Source organism: Cricetulus griseus (assembly GCF_003668045.3).
Source record: "Cricetulus griseus strain 17A/GY chromosome 1 unlocalized genomic scaffold, alternate assembly CriGri-PICRH-1.0 chr1_0, whole genome shotgun sequence".
Classification (NCBI taxonomy): Eukaryota; Metazoa; Chordata; class Mammalia; order Rodentia; family Cricetidae; genus Cricetulus; species Cricetulus griseus.
The window spans coordinates 195,769,925-195,781,616 of NW_023276806.1; the positions used below are offsets into that span (position 1 = coordinate 195,769,925).

The window sequence follows — 11,692 nt, forward strand, 5'->3', positions numbered from 1 at the left end:
TGTGGATATTTCGGTCCCAAGGAGGTACTGGGGAAGGTCTTCCTTACAGTGGAAGGAAAGTAGGACTAATTAATATTAGAAAAGCCCCCCAGCACCCCACTTCTGCACTGGCTATGGAACTCCCCAGATGCCACTGAGACAGAGGAAACAATGGCTTCTCTGTAGGTCTCTTTAGCAAAGCTTTCCCTCCAGCCACTGTCTCTCACAGACAATGGAATGCACACATTATCCAGATGTGACAGTGTATGTGCTGGTATCCCGTGCTGCTGGTGACATAGGTACCCTTATGCCTCCCACCTCCTCTCACCTGTGCCACTCAGGCTGCTTGCTTACACAACAGTATCACTGGCAACAGGTATACTAATCCCTGACAACATCCATGTTGCCTTTGTGTATACTAGAAACACAGGTACACATACCCAGACTAGTAATCTTCCATTTTCCATCCTTCCACAGATCCTTGGACCCCTGGACCATGATGACCAGTGTGGGAAGCAGAAACTGGCTTACAAACTAGAACAAGTCATAACCCTCATGAGCTTAGACAGCTGAGAACTGTCCTTCCAGGGCCATCCTGGAGGGAGGGACACACCAAGCCGTGCCTCAGTCTAGATTATCATCTTTACCAAGTGCAAGTTCCGACAGGCATCAGCAGCAGCAACCCCCAGCAGCGCCGCCGTCTCTCCTTTCGTTTTTTCTCTCTCTCCTGTCTCTCCCTCTTTCCGGAGTCCCATCTCTCTCAGTTGCTCTGTCAGTGTGACTGGACCACGTCACTGACCCTCAGTCAGTCCAGGGCCGGCCAGACCCATGGTGAGAGACCTGACCAGAAGATGTCAGAGTGAGGCTCTCCCTCCCAGCTGCTCCTGGCCCCATGCATCAGCAGCAGACGAGGAGCTGAGGACGGAGAACACTCCTATGCTGCTACTTCACCTTCTGCGTTGAGAATTCAAACTGTGGTCCAAAACCTGGCTTCGGGAAGCAACTGTGAGCTCAGTATTATCTGAAGTAGGAGACATCACTAGGATCTCCCTTTCCACACACTCAACAAGGGACTAGGCAGTGGCCTGGGTGCTTTGTAACTGTGACAAAAAAAGGCCTTGCCTCCTACAAATGTTGGAGTGGGGACCAGTAGAAGTTTAAAGATGCTCTCTCAGGGGCCACTGCCTACACATTTGATGTCCAGAAGCCTTCCATCCCCTTCCCACAGCCTTGGAGGCCTTTCTCCCCTTCCTGTGAAAAGTTGGGACAAGAGAAAGCTAACAGTTACCTTCCACCATGGAGAAGCTCCTACACCATCTAATCTGGTTCCTAATAGCAGAAATGTAACATGGAGAGAGAGAGAGAAAAAAAAAGGGAAGAGAGTATCATCTATGCCAGAAGCAACATTTATTGTTCTCTATTCACCCCCAAGTTCAAATGCATCCTGACCATAGTCAGAGGTCCATTGCCAGAGCCTCGTATGTTGTCTAGAGAAGGCATCTCCATGTTCCTTTGCCACCATCATCAAAGCTCACAGTGAAATGCAGAGTGCATCTAGGAGATTCTACCTCCAGCCATCTCCAAGGCTCCATCCCCACTGTCTTTGAGAACACCATAGAAGGCCAGGGCAGACAGCCCAGCCCCTGCCCCTCCTTCAGAATCTGGTGCCATTGCTATGCAGATGACTTTGTCACTGGACTGTCCAGACCTCTGTGGGAATTGTTTCATCAACATATCAGCTGTCTCTTCGGTGGTCCTTCTTCCCCCGTCCCTTCTGAAGTCATCATTGGAGGAAACATACTTAAGCACAGCCTCACCAAGACAGAACAAGATGCCAGCCAGCCTCAGCCACCAGCTTATGCCTGGAAGGGACTGGAGAGCCACGTGAGGGACCTGGTTGGATACAGAGAAAAGTGCATACCACTAACCACGGCCTTGGCATTTAACTTTCCATTGTGTTTTTCCATCTGTGGATATGCCATTTTGTGTTAGCCACTCAGGCAAATGTGTGCTCAGAAATGTAACAAGTGGTTATGACAAGAGATGGTCATCTACAACCTTGAAGGGATCTTAGATAGTGAATGACCCAGTCTCTAGCGTAAGCAAGAATCTCTTTTGGCAGCTCGGGTTTGTTGTCCATCACTCATGGAGACAAGAGAGGCATTGGAGAAGGTGGTGTTAATAGCATCCCTCATTCTTACCTTCCTTCACGCTCCATGCATCACGTCACTTCTTCCCATAACCTAAAATGAGCCTCACATGGAGAAGGAGCCAAGTTTCAAGCCAAGTTCATGTGTCACCCTGCACCTTTAAGGACAGCAGCTTCTTTGCATATGAGAGAGCAGGGTGGAGGGAGGCACCTAGGAATCTGCAGGAAGCTTGGAAAGATTTCTTGTCCCATCTAAGAGGATGCTGAGATGGTCTCCTTCTCTGTCCCCTGGCTCATCCGTCTGTCCTTCAGTGTCAGTATACTTCACTGAATGTTAGTGTGTATGGTAAGAGTATTTTCTGTCCGTAGGAAATCAGGATGTCACCTGCCAAGGCTGAACTTTGGTACCCCAGAGCAGGCAGCACCATGTGACATTGCTGTGGACAAAATGGCAAAGACATGGAAAGATTCACTGGAAGTGGGGAGGGGTGACGGCAAAAAAAATCAAAACACCAAAGGTTTTGGCAAATCAAGTGCCAGGTGGAGATGTGGAATTTCTATCACTGATTATTGTTTTTCTTCCGCGAAGCTACAGGACCTGGCAGGCTTCAGGGTGCATGTGGAGGTCAGAATGAGGGAGCACCTCAGCTGAGAAAGTATTTTTGCACATATGAAGGATGGGGAGAGAGAGGCATGAACATATTTAACACAGATTTGTGGGATGGAAGGTGTGTGTGTGTGTGTGTGTGTGTGTGTGTGTGTGTGTGTGTGTGTAGGTACAAGTGTGCTTTGATTTTTAAGTTTTGCACAGTTAGAAAAAAATTAACAAGCAGCAAAAAGAGACTTTTACCATGGTTTTGCTGATGCTTTTTTTTTTCTGGATGATTTTAGTGTTATTATTTTGTTGGTACAGTTTTTTTTCCTTGCTTTTGTTAACAAACAAAACTTCAAACACCTCAGAGAAATACACATATCAGGAAGAAAGAAGCAAGACATTCTTGCCTGGGTTTCCTGGGTCTCCTCATTTCTCTTGAGGAGGGCTCTAGGCAGATTATTTACTTTACTTGGTGATATGGGTTCTCTCTGGCACTTCGTAGGCAGTCCCTGTGGCCTGCTTGGGGACTCAGAAATTGACACCCATCTTACCTGTAAAAACCTTCCCTTTTGCTGTTTGTTTGTGTATTTGTTTTTGTTTTTCATTTGATTTTTTTATTGCAAGTGTGATACATTTAAAAGCAAGGCTAGGCAACATTGCCCAAAATCTGTCAAATCCTCCCAGATATTCCTTCCAAACTCCCCCTTGGGATTTTCTAGTTCCTCTTAGCAGCTAGGAGACCCCAATGGCCTGTGAGCTTCCAGAAAACTAAGAGAAACTAGGACATACGACAAAGAGGTGCCTCGCCCTCTATCCAGTGTTCACTTGCAGGGTGTCCCAGATCTGTTGAAGGTGGAAACTTTATCTCTTGGGGTTTGTTCAGAGGGTATGTGTGTGGGAGTAGGTATTGTCTCTCACATCCCCTTCACCTCACCCCTGCATCCTGCTCCTGACACTACTGGTCAAAATGGTACTGATTGCACACAATAAATGTCCACATGAGGATTTGACTCTTAAAGGGAGAAGACCAGCAGGAAGTTTGATGGGGTCCTGAACACAAAAGAAAGTATAAAAAAAGATCTAGGAAGGTATCTGCAGGCCGGTTACTTCTGGTTACTTCTCTGTGGTATATGTCTTGCTAGGTGTGGGCGTGGTCTGGTTCTGTCGTCATCCTGCCCTGTAAGGAGACTCTGCGATGTTTCTTAGTGCCATGAAGTCCTTAGCTTCTGTGTCAGTTACTTCCTCAGGAAAATACTTTCTTGCCTTTTTCTTTCACAGTTTTAGAAATGGAAACAGAAGATAAACAGAGAATCCCCCAGACCAAGGTACTTTGCAACCCTGTGCAACATGCATGGCCAGAACCAGCCCCTGGAGCCTCCATGTTGGGAGTCCATAGATAGCCCTGGAGTGATCTCAGGGTGGGTGCCTGAGTGGGGCCACATTTGGAAAGAGAAATGCTTTTTAATGAATCCCACAGCTCAAGGCAGAGTATCCAGGACAAAACCAAGGAAGCAGGAGTCGCTAACAGACGGTCTTTCTGTGATCGTGGGCTTAGATCCTGCTTTCGCTGGGTTATGTTGATATAATGCCCAGCATGTCCACCACCCTAACACTCCATCCTGGAGGTCCTCAGTGCCCATGTACCACCCCATACCCACACCCCAATGTGCATGTCTGTCTCCTGACTGTGCCCCACTCTGGCAGCTAGCTTCCTCCCTGTTCCTCTTTGATCCTCCTATACAAGGAGCCTCCCCAAAGGAGTGATTCAGTTCTTCAGTCCATTAGAAGTGAGTGCTGTCCCATCCTAGCTTTGGCTGCTTTCCCTGAGTGATAGGGTCTCACTCCTCCAGCCAATGCCCTGCTGGTCTTCCATTAGAGGAACCATAAGCAATGGCATCCCAAATGTTCTCGAAGACGCAAGGCTCTGCCATTCTTTCTAGGACCCTGAGCGATGCCACTGTGGTCCATCCTGGTCTAAGCACCTCCCCCCTTTTTTTTTTTTTTTGGTTTTTCGAGACAGGGTTTCTATGTATAGCTTTGGAGCCTATCCTGGGACTCGCTCTGGAGACTAGGCTGGCCTTGAACTCACAGAGATACGCCTGTCTCTGCCTCCCGAGTGTTGGAATTAAAGGCATGTGCCACCAATGCCTGGCTGCACCTCTCATTTTTACATAAAAAGGAGAGCCTCCTTTCTGCCTTCTATCCTGAGACTCTCTGCCTTTGGCTTTACTAGACATCAAGTAAATGCTGCACCCTGAGAAAGGCCAATGACCTGTAATCAGGAATAGGTTTCCCCTTTTCTCACAAACATGGGGAAGTACTCATCAGGCGGGAGACTCAGGTACTCAGCTTGTGTTCCTTCCAAGCACTGAGTGACAGTTCCAGCAAGCTCCTAAATGGAGCTTTGGGTTCAGGGACATTTCTGTGAGTGAACCAAGGTGACCCCATCCAGGTAGCTGGCTGTCCTGGCTCTTCTCTGGCCTTTCCTCCATGTTTCTCACCCATATCAAGGGCCTCCACCCACCCTTTCAGGACTAGGGTACCCTGACCATACAGCCCTTCCCTTTGGAAAAAAAAGACATGGGATAGTTGATTATTTTTGTAGTTCATTCGTTTTTGGCCTCTTATCTTAAGAATTTGAAAGTTATGAGGGAGCCTGGCTGAGGATATAGAATGATTGAGAGGAAGAGTTAAAGAGAATTCCTAAATTCTTCCAGTGACTTCTAAACAGACAGATGAGGCAAGTTTAAAGGTGGGAGTGAGATAGCCTCCCCATTAAAGAAGAGGGTCCAGAAATCCCCCATGTGAACTGTGCACATGCCAGGGGAAGCATCCTTGTGGCTGCTAATACCCTCATGCTTCCCCTGCCCCTGTGACAGACAGAGCCCACTCCTCCCATCTCTGGCAGATTTACCCCAGGTCTGCATGCACCTGACTCAAGCTTTATTCTCATAAGTGGGCAGCTGAGGTACCATTTCAGGTGATGGTAAAGGGGCAACTCCCCAAAGAGGCTGGGGCCTTGTCCGCTTCTCCTGGTGCTCTGAGGGGGCCACACCATCCCTCCCATTTTGAAAGCAATCACTGCAGGAAATGTTTTAAATATTAGGAGAGACTTTTTGTTTTACTACAAATCATTGCTCTTCAATAATATTGTTTTTTACTTGAGGGAGCATTCAAGTTTAAAAAAATTGTTTAGGTCTTTTGGTTATAAAGCCAGAACATTTTCATTAGTGTCCCGTTGGAATCCCTTGAGTAGACTGATGGCTATCAGAAAGCTGGGCAGAACAAGTTCCTGAGGAGTGAAGAGAATGTTGTGTCCTAGGTCCTGGAAGAGATGGCAAGGGCTCTAAGTGGCAGGGTTTGGTTGGGGAGTCTCCACAACCCTCCTCTCTCTTCCCTCCTCCTTGGGCTCCTATCTAATCCCAGCTCTCTGGGCTGACTCTGGAATTGATGAATCCTTTCGTATTGTTTCTCAGCTTCCTTCAAACTGCACCGAAGGTCAGTTTGGGGGGAGCCAAGCTCCCCCTCCCCCGTAACACAAAAGCAGGTGGACAGCTAATCAGCCTGATTCTGCCTCTTCTGCCCATTTCTTTTGTTTGTATCTTGAAACTTAAGACTCAAGCACATGTCGGAAGGGCTCCCTTATGAGACAGAGTTCAAAGCAGCAGAGGGTACAGTTCAACAGCACCCCCAAAGACACTCTGAAGCAGAGAATCCTTCAGCAAACAGGACTGAGGAATGTTCCCGTGCAGAGATCAGTTCCATTCGAGCAAAAGGCAAAGATGGGCTATATGCCCTCATCTACCCTTCCATCCCTCCCTGGCGTTCCTATCAGTTTGTTGGCTTATGAAACCTTCCGTTCTTTAAAAATAAAAGCTAGTTTACCTCAAAGAATCATGTTTCCATTTGGAAACCAATGACATGGCTTGAGAATGGATGACCCTCCCCACAGCCCTCCCTTACTGAGCCTGGTGTCCTTGAGACACGTGATCTTGGCTTAGTCCGGGGTCAGCTGCTCTGAGAAGGAACCAGGTCCCCGGGCCTGAGATGGGGAGGAAAGGTTGGATGCAGCCTTCCTCCCCAGTTAGCATGTAGTGAGCAGCCTCTGTCTCTTCCAGCAGGGTCCTGTCAAGTTACCATAGCAACCAGCAACTCCAGGTACCACAAAGACAATGGCTCCAAGAACCAAAGTGTGGGAGAGAGCAGGGGTTCTGGCCTGGCCAGAGTACCCAAAATTAAGCCCTAAATGCTAGGGGGGCAAAGGAGAAGGAGAAATAGAAATGGATGTATGGGCTAAGCAGCTGCAGAGGCCTTGTAGTCTGAGCGAGAGGCCACTGAAAGGTAGGACAGGTCGTCTCTGTTCTCTTCACCACTCACCCCTTTCCAGCAGCGTGCCCCACTTCTATTCCAAAACTCTCCCCTTGAATACTGATCCTTCGAAAAAAGAAAGCAAAATATACCTTTAGACAACAGTGTTACCCTGAGCCTCAAGGATAAGTGGATGGGGTCTCTGAAAAAGAAAAAAAAAAGAAAAGAGGGTCTTCTGGTTTTGATTTTTAAGGAAGAGTATCCTAGTAAGATTTAAAAAAAAAGATTTTAAAAAGTTTTTAAAAGAAAACCTATGCTATTTAAATTGGAGCCCAGTTGTAACTTGGTAAAGGCAAGCTTCTGTACCTTTGTTATAATTAATTGTATACCTGTGTATGTAAATATAAGGCATTCCTATTTTGCAGTTCAGAACAAAAAAACTATTTGTAATATAGAATAAAGTTTATTAAAAAACAATAAAAATGCAGTTTGAGATCTGGGGTCTTTATGTGACTCTTTGGGTAAGGTTGGTTATAGGTAGGCAGTGGCCTCTACTGTGATGACATGTGGTACCTCCTCTCCAGACACATGAGGGCTAATCATCTGAGAGCAGTCCTTCTACCTAAGACTTTGTTCTCACTTAAGCAGCCACACACACGGGGTGGTGCCTCTGCACTCCTACGACGTTGACAATACTTTGTCAGGGAACTCTGTGAGCCCCTGAATCCATCTTAACACAACCCTCAACCCTCTGACCATCAGAGTCACTTTGCAAAACGAAACAAGTTTTGCTTTTCTGCTCTAACTCTTCCTGGCAAGCCACTCTCTAGTCTCTCCAGCCTGTAAGGCAGCCCTCCACCCCCTGGCCAGTGCAGCTCAACCATGCTAAGTGGTGAGGGCACCTGGTCTTAGGAAAGGGCTTGGAGGAAGCAGCCATGGGTATGACTATGACTTGACATCTTAGCCTTCAACCTCCAGAGAGCCATACTGGACCAGGACAGAACTGCTGAGGAAGGATGAGGCTGGGAGGCAACAACCTCTATACAGACAGCCAAGACAAGCAAGTGACACAGAAATAACTCAGCAGTGACTTTCTGAATAGAGGGAGACACATCTGTGGTCTTAAGACCTGGGGTCTGGCTGCTCAGACTCAACCAGGAAGGCAGCTAGTGACCAGCAAGAATGCTCCCTTCTTAGTAAATGTGGAGGCTGGGTAGGAACATGTAGATCAAGATGCTCTACTCCACCCTACTCCTGCCACATGCCCAGCAGGTTTAATGAGTGAGTGTACTCTCCAACTCCTCCAGACTCAACCACCTGACCTCGAGCAGACAGACCACTTCTTGGTGCACTTGTTTCCTTATTCACAAAGTGAGGGCTGTTCTAGCTGTGCCACGAAGTCCAGAAAGGCTTTTTAGTCTAATTTAGATAATTGATTGAAAAGAGATCTGATGTTCTGCAAAAGGCCATGCAAACACACTTGGTTTCATTAGTCATGAAAACAGCCCTGTACAAACACAGGTGGATCAGTCCTGGGGCCTCGGTGACATTTAGAGTGGCTGCCTTAGTTACCCATTGGAAAACAAAATAAAACAAAACAAAACAGTAAATAGCTCACACCTTATGAACAAATACTGTCATTAAACTGGGACTCAAAGGCTGTGGCCATTACTCAGTTAAATTTACCCTGGCTTAGCTCAAGGAGATACTCAGTCAACTGTGGGTGAATTGGAGGAGGGAAAAAGCTGTTGAAGTACACAAAGCAATCAGCAACTAAATTGGTCACTGAGCTGTCTTCCCATGGTGAGAATAGGGGTCATTATGTTTCCACAATGGACTACACATCCCATGAATCCTTACTCTTCCAGGATGAGACGTGCAGCAGGGTGCTGTCTTTTCCAGGTACAGAACGGGTATTATAATCAGATTTAGCAGAGTTGCTCCTGACCTAGCAGAGGGCATGGAGAACTGGGAGGGTCACTGTAGCATCTTGCACCTCCACTACACCCAACTTGACTTTTGTTTGAGCAAAACACCTTCCTTGAATATGGAGGCAGAAACCGTAAGGCTGCTGAGAGAACTCACTAGAACTAATGACACATGTGTGATTGTGAAGTCATGCCTAGAGACACTGGGAGTTTATGTTACTGTACCATTTTACTTTCCCCAGTAAAGTTCATCTGGCCCACAACGTGCTTCCAACCAGTACAACATGAGAGCCAAATGGCATAAACACCTGCAGTGCTCCAGTGAACAGCTTGCCCCATCAACCTGGACAATGACAACATACAAAAGAACCATTAGGTGATCCTGGTGGATATACAGATTAAGTTAAAGCTCCATCTTTGCTTCTCTGTATCACTAGGACATGAGTGCTCTTGTTACTGAGGCACAACATAGTCCACCCTGGCTACTGCCACTGGGAAAAGAAGTTTAGTCTGAACAGTGCAACTGATGAAATTGGCACCTTTACCTACAGAGAACTATTCTTTCAACTAAAAGGTCTCTCTCTCTCTCTCTCTCTCTCTCTCTCTCTCTCTCTCTCTCTCTCTCTCTCTCTCCCCTAAAACTAGATTTTAGCATTCTCCTGCATCTCTTTTGGGTGTCTCTCTTTCTCCCTTCTCTGCCCTCTATTCCTCTCCTCTCCTTTCTCTCCCTCCCCCCTCCTCTCCTTCCCTCTCCCTCCTTCCCTCCTCCCTTTCTTTCTTTGACAGGCTCTCACTACTAAATCCAGGCTGGCCCCAACCTCATTAGCAAGTACCTAGACCTGGGTACTTGGCCTAAGTCTATTAAAATATAGCATTAATTATTTGCTTGTGGAGATGAGTCCAATTTTTTTTAATGTTCCTAATTTTCCTGAGTTGGGCCTGGGACAGACTAGGACTACAGGAGGAAACTAAGGGAATGAAGAAATAGTGGAAGGACCACTGCCAAGGGAGAAGTGAAATTTCTCTCAGGAAAGGCTGAGTACAGTCAGGGTTGTGAAAAATAACCTGGCATTTTGATTCTGATCCACAATCAGAAGTGGGGGAAGCAGATGACTCATACTCCTAAGGACAGAGACCTTACCCTTTGCCTTCTTGTCCTAGGCACTTCAGGGGCCATGGATTGACTGTCACATCAAAGAATCACACCAAGCACAATTGGTCCCTCAAGTGGCACAGAAATAATATCCAGAAACTCCAGTCACAAGATATATGTCTCTTAAGGAGAAAGACCTCAAGTTTTGGAGGAACATGCAGTTTGCCAAAATGCACAAGAGTGAGCTTAAGAAGGCACAGGCAATCGTGCCAAGGTCAAGAGCATATGTGCCAAGGGTGTTAAACCCTTACATTGTCAAACCCAAAGAGGTAGAGCCCAAGATCCAAAGGGTGCCAACAGCAAGCTCTATCAACATGCCGAGCTCATGCACTAGAAACCTGTGAAGCACGCTCATCTCACATTGCCACAGATCACAGTGTACTTCCCAAAGAGGCCCAAGCTGACTTCTCTGGGTCAGACCAAGGCTCCATCAGAGGCCCCCAAAGGTGTCCAGACCTCTGGGAAAGACCATGGAATAGGCTTCCATCAGACAACACAAGGACTAGTGTGATAACGGGACTCCCCTGTCCCACAGCAGCCTTCTGAAGGTGATTCGTGTCTTGAAACAGAATCACAAGCACATACAAAAGGAATAGGGACTCTATTTTCAACCTAAATCCTTCTCAGCATGGTAGTTGCCTCTGCAGGCTCTTGCTGAAAGTGTGACACCTAAAAAGATGCTGCCTAGTTTTAGGAAAGGCCTGATAGTCCATCTAAGACACCAGGGAGCAGAATACATCCTTATTCCCCCACTCTCCACAATCATACACTGATAAGGATTTCCCCACCCATCCCACATAGGACCACAGTCTTGGATGTTCTCTAATCATCCCCATTATACCACCCCAAACTCTACTTGGTCACTAGGGGGTTGTACTCAACCCCAGCACGAGGAATATACCTTCCAGCATAGGACACACCCTATTTCGTCAAAGGGAATAACCTGAGATATGCTTGAGTGGTCCTCACTGCCCCATCACACTTTTCATTCCTTGTCCCACTCCAGTTTGTCTTCTGCTCTTTGCATTCCCACAAACAACACAAACTTAATGTGTCATCACTGCAACCACCAAGCTACATTTGAAGCCCATTCATGTGTGGACTACCATCTCCAGGATCAATTTCTGATTCTCCTTTGTGCCCTGAAAATTCATACTGTCTACAGTAAAAAATACAACTATGGCCTGCCTCAAACATACCCTGTACTGATTAGATCTTTCTAGAACAAGCTCATAACGACCTGTAACCCTCAGGCTTTTTTGTCTGTCAAGATGAAAACAATGACTTCTTTCTGGTAGGATTGCTGCAAGTGAGATAATGATTAGAGTACTTAACACAGGGCTGGATACCTTGCAACTTTGTGGCAGGTGGCAGCTTCTTTGGCTGTGGAGAACACACTCCTGAAGAAGAACCTTGCATGCTCACCCCGTGGTTCACAGGATAGCACTAACCTTAACCCTAAAAATGTGCTTTAAACCAACAGATAAAATTAAGCATCAGTAAAACTTCTCAACAGTATCATCTTGCAATATAATTATATGTCAACTTCTCAATGGACTTTTGAAATGACAACTGAAGAT

The 11,692-nt window shown here is 46.7% G+C and overlaps 1 protein-coding gene across 7 annotated transcripts in view; it reads left to right on the plus strand.

Moving 5' to 3' along the window:
* Plxna4 (plexin A4) overlaps window positions 1-7,526 on the plus strand; it is a 568,362-nt gene extending 560,836 nt beyond the window's left edge. For all 7 annotated transcript variants that reach the window (XM_035451557.1, XM_027391406.2, XM_035451558.1 and 4 more), the window contains one exon: window positions 457-7,526. In XM_035451557.1, the coding sequence (XP_035307448.1) occupies window positions 457-552 (96 nt within the window). In that variant the 3' untranslated portion in view covers window positions 553-7,526. The remainder of the gene's footprint in view (window positions 1-456) is intronic.
* Window positions 7,527-11,692: the final 4,166 nt, after the last annotated feature.